Here is a 13,720-nt window from a genome sequence, read left to right on the forward strand (position 1 = left end):
GGTCTTGGTGAAGACTCTGGGGGCCGAGGAGAGGCCAAACGGTAGGACCTTGTATTGGAAGTGTTCGTTGCCTACCATGAACCGGAGGAATCGCCGGTGAGCTGGATGGATAGTTATGTGGAAGTACGCGTCTTGTAAATCGAGGGCTGCGAACCAGTCTCCATCGTCCAATGCTGTAAGGATGGAGGCGATTGTGGTCATCCGAAAACGTTGCTTGAGCAGGTACCTGTTGAGGCCGCGAAGGTCTAAGATGGGCCTCCAGCCTCCTGTCTTTTTCTCCGTGAGGAAGTACCTGGAGTAGAACCCTTTCCCTTGCAGTTGCTCCGGCACTCTTTCCACTGCCCCTATGAGCATGAGATGGTCCACCTCCTGCCTGAGCCTCGCTACATGGGAGGCCTCCTGGAGGTGGGGCTTGGGTGGAGGTCGTGACGGTGGGAGCGACTGGAAGGGGATGGCGTACCCCGTGGCTATGATCTCCAGCACCCATTTGTCTGTGGTGATCCTTTGCCACTGGTCGTAGAATGGTTGGAGGCAATGGTGGAATAGTCGCTTCGGATGACCTTGTGCGATGGTAGTGATGGCGCAGCCCTGGATCTGTATGTCAAACTTGTGGCCTTTGGCCCCGCCCCGAGGACGCACAGCTCTGTTGTGAACGTCGCCTGGGAGTTCTGTACTGCTGGTGCTGTTGATGTCGCCCTTGCTCGTAACCCCTGTGGTACTGGGGGCGCTGTTGCTGGTACTGGTACCGTCTTTGTTGAGGGTAGTACCTTTTCTTTGTGTATGGAGGGGTGTAAATCCCCAGGGTCCTGAGTGTGGCTCTTGAATCTTTACTGGAATGAAGGACCGAGTCAGTTGATTCAGCAAACAGCTTCTGCGAGTCGAAGGGAAGGTCAACTATCTTCGCCTGCAGATCCCTCGGTATACCCGAAGTCTGGAGCCAGGACTCCCTTCGCATCACCACTGCCGTTGCTGTGGAACGTGCTGCTGTGTCCGCAACGTCCAGGGCGATCTGAACTCCCGTCCTCGAGGCCGCGTAGCCTTCTTGCACTATGGCCTTGAGCACCGGCTTTTTGTCCTCTGGAAGCGAGTCCATGAGGGAGGTTAACCTGGAATAGTTGTCAAAATTATGGTTCGCTAAGTGCGCTGCGTAATTTGCCATTCGCAACGTTAAAGTGGAGGAGGAGTAGACCTTTCTGCCGAACAGCTCTAGCTTCTTGGCATCTTTGTCTGTTCCCCCTGTCCTGAATTGATATGTCTTTGATCTTTGTTGCGACGACTCCACCACCAAGGAATTTGGCTGTGGGTGGCTGAACAGGAACTCCATGCCCTTCGCCGGCACGAAGTATTTCTTATCCGCTCTCTTTTGGACAGGCGGAATAGTCGCAGGGGTCTGCCATATCATAGTGGCGGACTCTAAGATCGCTTCATCAAGTGGTATTGCTACTCTGGAGGAGGTCGGAGGTCTCAAATTTTTGAGGAGCTTATGGTGTTTCTCTTGCACCTCTGCTGTCTGGATGCCTTGCGTGAAGGCCACCCTCTTAAACAGCTCTTGAAACTGTTTGAGATCGTCCGGAGGATGGACGTCCCCCGGGGCCGTAGCCTCGTCCGGGGAGGAGAGCGAGGAACCACTGGGGTACGTCTCTCTGGACCCTTCCAGTTCCTGCTGGTGATGGTACACCCTCTCACTAGAGGTTTGCGAGGGAAAATCTCGGGGTTCCATAACCAGTCCCCCCTGAGATGCTTGAGTCTCTGTCCCCGGTCGCAACTGCCCTCGGGGGTACGAGATCGTCTGTGGGGATCTTTCCCTAGTAGATTGCCGATGGTGTCTATGCCCCGCGTGGTAGGGGCGACCATGGCAGTATAGGCACTGTTCTTGGGAAGGTGACCTAGACCACTCCCTTGGTGCATACCCTCTGCATCTGGGGCAGGGAGATCGTCGAGACACTGGAGAGAGCGATTTTGCATAATAGTCCAGCGGTTCAAACCCCAGGAAGGGTGAAGGTGGTCCCAGCCAGGGTGAGGCTGGTTGCAAAAATGGAGAAGGGGGCTCCGGGTAGGCTAGGGGGGACCCCTGCCTTCTGGTTGGAGTCTGCAACATAAGCGGAGGGCTGTGAGAAAGCAACTCCACAGCCCTGTCCGGAGAGGGGCTGCAATGCCTCCTCTTGTGTGCAGCCTTCCCCCTCCCTGGAGGAGGTAACTCCGCCCCCTGACGCACAGGGGATCCCGGCCCCGTCCGCACCGTGCTAGGCACGCTCGAAGGCGGTGCCGCACGTGCGGTGTCCTTCGGTGCCTGCAGGCTGCGTGCCTGCGCGCTTTGCACCGCTGGTTCCCTGGGGGTCGGTGCCGCCGCCTGCGGTGCTGCCGGTACCGGCGCTTGTTTAGCCGCCGCCCTGCCTGCGGTGCGGGGAGGCTGGCTGATTATCGGAGGCTGAGCCGCTTCCACGTGGCTCTCCGTGCCGCCGCCGATCAGCTGTTGCTGCGGCTGGGGGCTGCTCGCTCCTCCCGTCCCGCTCGCTGTTGCTGCCGGCAGGGATCGGGCTGGGGAGGCTTTCCTCTGTTTTTGCGCTGATGGGGTGAGGGAGGCAGCTTTCCTTTTATGGGCCCCGGAGGGTCCCTCCTGCTGCGGCCGCTCCGGCACGTCTGGCTGGAGGGCCTTGTCGAAGAGCAGCATTTTAAGCCGCATCTCCCTGTCTCTCCTTGCTCTGGCTGTTAATTTAGCACAGAAGGAGCATTTCTGTGCAACATGGGACTCCCCAAGGCACCTTATGCATAGACCGTGCCCATCGGACGCTGGCATCGCCTCTCGGCAGGACTCACATTTTTTAAATCCTGAAGAGGACATTGTTGGTGAGTCTTTCAGTTGTTAAACGGGTACTTAGCACCTTCTCTGTGCTGTTTTCCCCTTCCGATGGCCTGCCGCAGCAGGAGGGCTGATGGCCCTATGCTCCTGGCCTCCGGCGCTTGTTACTGGGACTGGATTGAAGCTGTCCCGCTTGTAGTTTGTTTGTTGCTTTTGGTTTTTTGTTTTTTTTTTTTTGCAAAAATAACAACCGGCTAACTTGCAGTAGCCTAAGTACTTGAAAAACTTTAAACAAAAACAGTTACAGTCATTGAATACGCTACTTGGCCTTAGCCTAGTTCGGATTCCGTCTGCAGCCGACGGCGGTTAAGAGGAACTGGCGGGGACCGGATCGCGCACATGGCCAGGAGTGCGCAAGGGAGCGGCGCTTGGAAGATCCGATCTGCGGCGCCGGGCAAGCCCGACACCTATTGTGGAGCACCCACGGGGACACTCGAAGAAGAACTTACTTTACAAATCACCATTGCCAGCAGTGGCAAAAGTTATCACTGTATTTTCTACCCAAAGATGTTTTGGCAGGTAAATCTGGTCTACATTAGGAAATTTTTAAGATTAATACAAGTGGCAGAAGCCCCAGTAGAGACAATTGCCTTTCGGTATGGAAATTCTTGCCCCCTAACTGTGCTTTGTTTTCAATTTCAGAAGAGCCTAACACAAATTCCTGAGGTGGAGGAGAAAAAGTATGGGCCAGTACAGCACTGCAGAGGTAATATAATTGGAGAACTTCTTAGGTGATGAGCTTTCGTGGGACAGACCCACTTCTTCAGATCTACAGCCCTGGCAGAACAGACTCAACATACAGAGGTCCAAAAAACTTTGCAAATTTGACTCCATCAACCAAGGCTTAAACAGAGACTGGGAGTGGCTGGCCCCTTATAAAAGCAGCTTCTCTGCCCTGCGTGTTAACATCTCCACATTAGACTCTAACAATAGGCCACATCACCCTGTCTGATCTGACTTGTTTTTTTCCCTCCTTTGATACATACTACTGATAATGGGCCACTTCCACCTTGATTGAGTAGACCTTGTTAGTTCTGGCCCTCCCTTTTACTGGGACCCCACTTTTTAAATACCTCTCTGAACCTCCCACCTCCCATTCATGCATCTGATGAAGCAGGTCTTTGCCCATGAAAGCTTATGCTCCAAAATATCTGTTAGTCTATAAGGTGCCACAGGACTTCTTGCTGTTCTCGAAGATACAGACTAACATGGCCACCTCTCTTATACAGGTCCAAAAACCGTTATCAAGGTTGACATATCAGAAAAATTGTTATCACTGTTGGCTAGTTTTATGGGAGTAAGGGAATGTTGAAGTGGGGTGCTTATTTTGAAGCTGCCCCCATCTACACTGTCAATCTGCAATTGTAAGTCTGCACTCTGAAATTCGCATGGCTGCCATTATTCTAATGAGGTGCTAAATATGCACATTAGAACCTCATTACCATGCCACCTCCAATGGGAGAGTGTAGAATCAGCCTGAGATATCAACACGCAAGCTTCTTCTGCTGAATTAGTTTAGTTTGAGTGAGAGTAGCCATACTGCAAAATTTCTCTTAAGTTGCTTGTCCATTTTAGCAATGCAATTGTTCAAATGTTGCACTAAGATTTGCAGAGAAATATCCTATGGTTCTTAGTGCTGCAAAAAGCTAAGCTGCTCTGTGACTTCTTTGCCAAAGAATTGTGGAAGAATACGTCTATATGCCTTCTGGGCACTGGAGATCACTGAGGATTAGAAGCACTGGCTCCAGATCAGGTCATGTTAGCAGCTGTTTTCTTTTTCATGAGCCAGCCAAGTCAAGCAAAAAGCACCTCCACACTTTAGTGAAGGGGTTTTGTGTTTGTTGCATATGGATGGGAAACACTTGAGTTATAACTCAAATTAACTGCAGTGGAGATGAGCCTATAGTCATTCTGGCACTGGACCACAACAAACCTGAACTTATAACTTGATCCATTTTGATGATTTCGAATGTTCAGAGAATTTAGTTTTTCTCCCCATGTGACAAACAAATCAGGTCCCTTCCAGCCCTAGAATTCTATGATTCTATGACTTATAGAAAGGTTTATACTTGTATTTAAATTTGAACACAGAGGCAAAGCATTCTTGTAACATCTAACCAATGGATACTGAATCCAGCCTCTCATCATAAACCAGAAGGTCTAGGAAATTAAAGTCTAAAAACAAAATAAATGGGTTGGGATAACATTTCTGTAAGGTAGGATAAACAAGGATCAGCCACAAGGACATGGATTTACTGATCCTTCTAGATGAATTAATGACCATGAAAATGCAAGCATCGAAGGCTAATGGAGAAAGCAGCCTCTTATCACCAGAGCTGATCAAAAATTTCAAATTCTGGTGAAAAAAATGGAAAATAAATTAACAAATATTTTATGTTTTCCCCCTGCTCTTTTTAAAGGTAGCTCAATTTATCAGTACACAAAGGAGCTGGTTTGATCAAACAGAAATCCTGAAGACTTCTACAGTTTAAATTTAGTAAATAGAAGCACGAAAGTCTGTTAAGGAACAATTTTTCAGTCTCTTCTCATCCCTTATATGCTAACTACCAGGTGTACGATAAACTTAAATGGCTGCTAGATGCACTCTAGTGTTAACCAAAAAATCATATAATCTTCTTAATAAAGAAAGAGTAACTAAAAGTAGCTATGATTGGACAAGTAGCAGGATCAACATTTTTAGGACTTGACTACTCCTTTAAACATTTCTCCTTCAGAGTGTGACAGTGCCTAGGGAAATGCTTTCTGGATGTCAAAATAAACTTTCCAACCTGTGCTGAGACCAGTCACGGAATTCTATCCAGACTACAAATGTCTGGATTGTAAAGAAAATTTAGCCAAACCTCTAAAGCAAATACATAAGTAGTCTCACAAATGGCACTGTGATAGTGCACGAAGCCATCAGTCCTACCTCTCTAAACAGACTTTTCTTGGGAAGCTGTGATACAACTGCCTTATTTAGAATCAGCTTTGAACCAAATAAGCGGGGATCCTTCTGTAATCCAAAGACGTTCCTATAAATTTTACCATCTGAGCTGGACTTAAAGCAGGACTTTTCAGCTCAACAGGACTGAAGCACCGTATTACCTTGTTGACATGACTCACACTTGATCTGACAGAAGTCTTATGACCCAGTTGTCCAGATAAGAATATACTTGTGATCCTTACCAAGAAAGGCAGACAGGTACAACTGCTCAAATCACTAGGGTAAGAAGCAAAAGCTTTAGAACCTCTTCATTGCAAGGCATCATCTGAGGTCAGAGGAATCAAGAGATTGACAAAATATTCCTCCACTAATTGGACTTCAAGCCTACAAGTTCTGTTGACTCTGGTTTAGGATGTAAAAGTCTGAACAGAATGCAGAATTAGAGAGCATACGCTTTGTTTTCCAGACACCAAAGGTAGTAGTAGGACCTAAACTGACACCAGAGAGAACAGGAGGTCATATGGTATCCCCAATGGCAAAAAAGGGAACAGATTAGGGAGAATGGTTTCTACCGATACAGCTATATTTTCATAATTTCTGGTACTTGTGCCCTTTAGTTTTGTTTATACTGAAATGATTCCATGGCTTGTAAGACAATGCAAGATCCTCCTAACAAAGGGCACCTGCGCATGTAATTTCAAAAGGAGACCTTTCTGCTATGAAATTGTGTTCCCCCTCACTGGCAAAAGCTTAGTAGGGACTCAGAAGCTTTTTGTGCATGTTCATATGAATCTTTTATAAGAAACTAAACAGAAGCATTGAAATTAGACAAGGGAAAAATCTATCTCCCCACCCAGCATAGGACTATTCCCCATAGAATAATACTCTGAAATATGTACTAACTACTTTTAAATAGCTCAAGTACTGGAGTTTCATTCAGACTACCCTGGGAGACACTTCTACAAACAAATCAATCTACCACACTATCAGGCTATTTTCCTTGACATTCACATTTTCTTTTTTACTTTAATCTCATGGTCTTTAACTGTACACTGTTGGAGCGTATCAAATATTTCCCTCTCTTCGGCCTTCAAATACCTTTAACAGTTATGTTCTCTTCATAATCAAGAGTTAATTAGCCAAACTACACACGTATAGCCCTTTTAATATTTCAGCATTTATCACTCTGGTCCACCTCTAATAATTTTTGTTGATCTCTCATTTCTCTCAAATTTATCAATATATGTCATTTTTGGACATGTGATGCTCAGTGTGCCCATTATTAGCTTATTCCTCTGTGGATGTAGTTCAGAAAGTGCATGGGAAATTTTTCCTGCCTCATCGCATTTGTGAACTCATTTAATCTGTGAGCACTAAAGCACATTCTCAGTTTTACTGTGGACTGACTTTTCTACTTCTAACTCAACTATAAAAAAGAATCACTAATGGGAAAAATTAATTCTGAGTAATTTCATTAAATTCTTAATTCTCTTTACACAAAAAGGAGTTTAACTTCTTAGTATCAGGTCAAAAAACCTCCAGTATTTTAATATCTGTGATTAGAAATGGAGGAGATTTTAAGCTCATCTGATGTTTCCCTTACCAGTGAAGAATTGTTCCTTACATTACAGGCCAGATTCTTAAATCAGTGTAGCTTCATTGATGTTAACTGAGCTGTGACAATATACGTCAATTGAGAATTCGGTCCTATATATCCTAACTTAACACACACATTCTTTATATGCCACAGTGCCTGGAATCCTGAATCCACCAGACAACAAAAAGAGTTTAAGTCTTTGTGTGATCGCCACACTAGCTCAGATGCATTTAGGGAAGCAGGGTCACTTAATCTCATCTCTCTTTGGAAGTATAATACCTCCCTGTAACCTTCGCTGTGTCTACACGGGCACAAATCTTCGAAATAGCCATATTTCGAAGATTATTAACAAGGCGCTGAATTGAATATTCAGCGCTTCATTAGCATTAGGATGCTTCCGGCCACGGCGCTTCGAAAGCGCCACTTTCAAAAGTGCGCGGCTCAGCGTGGCTACACAGGGCTCCTTTTCAAAAGGACCCTCACCTTTCGAAATCCCCTTATTCCGATCAGTGATCGGGATAAGGGGATTTTGAAAGGTGCAGGGTCCTTTTGAAAAGGAGCCCTGTGTAGCCACGCGCTTTCGAAAGCGGCACTTTCGAAGCGCCGTGGCCGGAAGCATCCTAATGCTAATGAGGAGCTGAATATTCAATTCAGTGCCTTGTTACTAATCTTCGAAATGGCCATTAGCATGGCTATTTCGAAGATTTGTGCCTGTGTAGACACAGCCCTTGAGTTTGATAGATTCTACCTAGTTACTCAAATAACTTGTGACAGGACTGTAACTTTTTTACTCAAGATGATGAGCTCAGTCTTCTACTATTTTTAAAGATCAAATTAGAGAAAAATCATACACGCTTTTCTTTTTAGAATGGGCAGTGGATAAACTATGGTTTCTTCTCTATGCTCTGGAATTAGTGAAAGCAGTTCTGTGAAAACTTATGGTAAAATGAATGTAGCTTAAAGTAAAACTGGTCTGAAAAGATACAAACCAACAAAAAATACAAGATAAAACTTCTACAGCAAGACCATTAGAATGTTAATATCTTTAGTTAATTAAGTGTACCAGTATATCTGTAGACGTAAATATTACATTTCTACCCAATCAGTACTTACTGAAGAGCTCACAAATAAAAGTTTGATTTAAAAACAAAAAACAAAATCAAATATAAGAGAGGTAGGAGTGTTAGTCTGCATCTTCGAGAACAACAAGAAGTCCTGTGGCATGCTATAGACTAACAGATATTTTGGAGCTTAAGCTTTTGTGGGCAAAGACCTGCTTCATCAGATGCAACATCTGCATCTGATGAAGCGGGTCTTTGCCCACAAAAGCTTAAGCTCCAAAATATCTGTTAGTCTATAGCATGCCACAGGACTTCTTGTTGTTCTCGAATATCAAATATAGTCAGGCAAGAGAAGGAACTGAAACCACATGTTTTACCTTGTCAATTAAGTAAACAGGTCACTGCTGTTCAGCCTGGTTTGGTTGGAATGCCAGAGCAGCTTTGAAAACACCAACCACACCTGCTCATTAGATTTCTCTTTTACATATGTAAACAAAGGTTGTTCCCATTCAGTCTACTGACAATCTAAAGCCCTGCCTATTCTTTGCAGAATTTCTGCTATGCCAAAGCACATCACTCTGTTCTGTGAATTGCTTTTTAGTGTTACATTGTACAGTAGAACCCTGAGATACGTGAACACAAGTTGTGCGTATCTTGGGTTAGCATGACTGAGTGGCAGGGAGCTGCTGCCTGCCACTCAGGGAAGCCGGGAAACTGACCAATGCAGAGCTCCTCACCACTCACAGGAATGGAGAAACTGTCCAGCGCTGTTGCACTGGTCAATTTCCCTGCTCCTATCAGTGGCGGCAGCTGAGTGGAGAAACTGCTCCTGTCAGGAGTGGCAGCCTGGCTATTGCTGTCCTTGACAGGAGTGGTTTCCCTGCTCCTGTCAGGCAGGGTGAGAGTCAGGCTGCTGCCCCTGACAGGAGCAGTTTCTCCGTCCCGGTCAGGGACGGCAAGAATCAGGATGCAGTTCCTGACAGGAGCAGTTTCACAGCTCCTGTTGGGGTGGCAGCCTGACTGTTGGCTGCTGCCACTCATAGGAGCTGGGAAACTGACCAGCACAGTAGTGCTGGTCAGCTTTCCCTCTCCTGTGGGCAATCCAGAGCCAGGCTCTCAGCTGCCCTCCAATCACAGGAAACCAGAAACTGACCAGCAGCGCCGGTCAATTTCCTGGCTCCCCTGAGTTATGCAAAATTTGACTTAAATGGGGTTGCGCAAAAATGCAACCTCTGCATAAGCTGAGGGTCTACTGTATCTCCTCTTCGCTATGGACTGTAAAATCTTTGGGGAAAAGATCCTGTTTGTTATTTAGCACTGATGGTTTACCTATTTTCAGGGCCAGATACAATGTTGATGTTATACCCTTATTAATAATCTCAGTAGTAGTAATAATAGTAATCATAATAATGCAGTATACCTTTTGGCACAGGAAGTAGAGCAAAATCGCTTAGACCGTAGGAACTTATTAGGATATCCCATTTTTCCACAAAACTCACACTTCAGGAGATCACGTTCCATTTCATCTAGTCCCTCTAAAGAAAGGAGGGACACACAAAAGAAGTCATTTTGAATGATTTAAACATTCCATGCCATTTAATTTCTCATCTCTTAAGGAGACATTCAAAGTAAAAGGTAAATATGCATTTAACTGAATGCCTTTAAGAAGGTAAACAGACAACTGAGGCCAAATCAGTAAATTATATGAATCATTTTTTGAGCGGAGTAAAGTATTAATTTAACTAATGAACTTAGACTCTTGTTTTGTTTCAATTACAGACTGTCCTTGAGCAGATAACATCCCCAAATTGAATCAACCTGGTTTTGTCCATCTGCACAGATCATAAGTAGTTCACAGCAAACACCTGACAATTCATATCTAAAATTCAAGCTCTGTCGCCTAGTTGTAGTATGTCACACCATTACATAGTGCCGTTTCTTTTCACTGAATGGACAAGATGAACTCTTAGAAGGAGGGTTGAGGAAGTGACTGAATGTAATATGTGGAACACATAGTAGTTTAATAAGAGAGAGCCTACTGGGAAGGAATTCCAATTTTTGAAGATCTTTTCCTTTCTAAGCTACACAGGCCATACCCAGGCCAGAATTCCTAGAAATATTAGCATACTGTAAGTCATATTGTCTATGTTTAGTTTTTTTGGGTTTTTTTCCCCCCTTTTCAGATTGCATAATGTAGTAAAACGTGATCAAACCTTTGTGTTCTGGCCAAATGGTTTGGGGAATCCTGTTTTCTCCTGTACAAAGCAGTGTTCCCTTTTTAAAATAAAATAGATTTACTGTACTGATTTAATAATATTACCTCACATATTTTATCACCATGGTCATCAATGCACATTGATCACTTCAATAAGCGATATAATGTGAATACATGGTCCTAGTCACAAACAAAGTGGTCAGAGCTGCTAATATTTTAAATATTTTTAAAATATTTTTAGTACGTTTCTTTAGTTTCACAGGCAAATTTTCCAATTTACAGATGCACAAGAAAACTTTAGGCACTGAACCCAACCATATCTTATAATCCATGTGAATGATCCTTCAGCCTCCAGCCTTCTGACCTACGTAGTTTAACTCCCCCAAAATACTGTAAGAGAAATCAGCCTTTAAACTGCACCTGGAAAATGAACAAATCCAGTATCTACTGGAACCAGGAGGGAAGCAAATTCCAAAGATAAATTGAAAGAAAGTAAAAGTCCTTAATATTGTTTAAAATACCTTGTATGAGGTAAAAAAAAATTAGTAATTACCAATGAGTCAGGTAATATCCATCTTGATCGTCTGAACCAAGAAGTAGAGCTCTTGGCACACAAACATGAGGTAGGAGATTTACAAAGCTATTGTAAGGTAAGTTTTGTCATTTATTTGTCTGGAAAGATATTGCAGACAATATTGTTAAATAAACAAAAAAGGCATACAAGTAACAGAACTTACCATGTATATAACAACTTTGAAACCCTCCTGCCTCTCTTATGAAGTCCATGTTATCAGATTGTACTTCCTGCTAGAAGAATCAGTAAAATGGCAGCTCTCACTGAGAGATATTGGCACCATTCATAATTATGAAGACTATGAACCAATGACAGATATTTCTAAAGCTTTTGTAAAATAATCTGTCTCTTATCTTTTCCTTTACCATATCTTCAAAACGTGTCACTTGCTCAGAGAAACAACAGGGGTCTTGAAAAATCTTGCCTACTTATGATACAGAAAAGGCTCAGGCTCAAATTCATCAGCTCTACACATTATGGAGTACAGAATGTTCCACTGATGACCACTAAATTGCTGAATATAGTGAAATTTCTGTTTTTTCATTTTTCTTTTAAAATGTGGAGGCAATGTAATTTTATAAACTGCATTAAAAAGAATGTTAAAGTTGCAAAATGAAGTCTTCAAACATCAGGAAATGACTAACTTAAAGCTGTTCTTGCAAAATACAACAAAGGTTTGAGGGGACTTTTATGAGCCATATCAGCAATTGTGAACTCTTGACTAAAACAAGACAGAAAATCCTGAACTGAATGTGCTATCACTTCTTTATTTAATTTTTAACTACCATCTCACTTGTTTTGGACTCTGCAAAGAATCTCTGTTACCATCCAGTAGGACTACAAACTAGGGATGTTAAACTGATCCTAAACTGATGAGGTTTACCATCAGTTTAGGTTAACTGGTAGGTGCTGAAGCAGCCCTAGCTAGGCTGGAGTAGCCCTATCTGCAGCAGCCCCAGAAGAGGGTAAGATCAACTGGAGAGCTTGTGGCTGGGGACTGTTCTGGGCCAGGCCAGAATGCCACTGCTGGCAGCACTCCTGAGCTGAGTTGCTGTAGATAGGGCAGGCACACTGCAGCTGGGCCAGAGCAGCTTCAGCCTCTGGTGCATCGTAAGCGGGGGACACTCCGGCCCAGCCAAAGCAGCCCCTGTCTATGGTAAGGGGAGGGAGGAACCTTCCCAGCAGCCCTCCACCCACCTTTTTAATTGGTTAACTTTAGACTTTAACTGGTTAACTAATTAAATAGGATTTTACATGCCTACCGCAAACTACTGTGTCCCATTTCAATCAAGTGTTTCCAAAATAACTTAATTTATCAATGTCTTTTCCAATGTGTTACTGAAAGGAACTACTAAAATGAGACTATACATCCTATTGGGGCCATGTACGTTGAAGCTCAAAACCACATTCAAGTTGTGACCTGAATCCCAGCTTTAAATAGAAATCAAATAGTGATTAAAATGGCTGTTATATCAATAGCACCAAAGATTCCTCTTTGCTTCAGAACTGTTAAAAACACTGAGTTCTTCCCCTTCCCAAACATCTGGAACTAGTCTCTCTTAAATAGTGGTAAATCATGACATTAAAAAAAATGTGCCAGAAGTTAATAATTAAATAGACTGAATTTTGAGCTTGTTTGACATTGAGTTATACTATAAATACAGTATGTTTCCCCATCACTTTCACATCAATTTCGCTAGTGGGAGAAACATGAAGAAAGATTAGCAAAAGATGTACATAAGGTACAGGCTGGCTAACAAGTCATTTGGGGTAGGGAAGAGGACAAAGCTAATAATCTACAGATATTTATAGGACACAAAGGAATTCTCGTACGAGGATGTAGGAATTAGAAGCTATGGCGTGAAATTAAGAAAATCACAAACTGAGTGCCAAAAACAACTTCCTGACAATAAGAGACTCTCAGAGCAGATGGTAAAATTGGACTGAAAATATCCTAGAAAATGCAGGGCAGAGACCAATTTACCATAGGCTGTGGCATTGACTAGGAGATCTAGATCTCTTCTCTTTCTGTTATCAATAATCCTATCTATTCAAGGACTTGAATACAGGATGTTGATAAACTGGAGAAGGTTCAGCGAAGAGCTACAAGAAAGGTTAAAAGATTGGAAACACATCTCTTAGTGACAAGCTAAACAGTTGGAGTCCAACAAAGAGAAGGGTCAAGTCTGACTTAAATCACTGGATACACATACTTATATGGGCAACAAATATTTGATAAAGGGATCCTCAGCATAGCAGACAAAGGCGTAAAACATCAACTAATGGGGAGAAGTTGAAGCTATAAAAATTCTGACAAAAATAAGGCATCTATTTTTAAACCATGAGGATTATTAATCATTGAAATAATTTAGCCAGGGTTGTAACAGATTCAGTCTTGATTTAAAATGTGCCACCAATGGAGATTGTTCTTCTAAGAGATATACTCTAATTGAAATAGGGGTTATTTTG

At 43.5% G+C, this 13,720-nt stretch overlaps 1 protein-coding gene across 3 annotated transcripts in view; it reads right to left on the reverse strand.

The window, feature by feature from the left end:
* Positions 1-13,720, reverse strand: part of PHC3 (polyhomeotic homolog 3) — a 120,872-nt gene that overhangs the window by 28,378 nt on the left and 78,774 nt on the right. For all 3 annotated transcript variants that reach the window (XM_075003622.1, XM_075003624.1, XM_075003623.1), the window contains exon 12: positions 9,883-9,997. In XM_075003622.1, coding sequence (XP_074859723.1) covers positions 9,883-9,997 — 115 coding nt within the window. The remainder of the gene's footprint in view (positions 1-9,882; positions 9,998-13,720) is intronic.

The sequence above is a fragment of the Carettochelys insculpta genome, chromosome 10, assembly GCF_033958435.1.
Source record: "Carettochelys insculpta isolate YL-2023 chromosome 10, ASM3395843v1, whole genome shotgun sequence".
Taxonomy (NCBI): Eukaryota; Metazoa; Chordata; order Testudines; family Carettochelyidae; genus Carettochelys; species Carettochelys insculpta.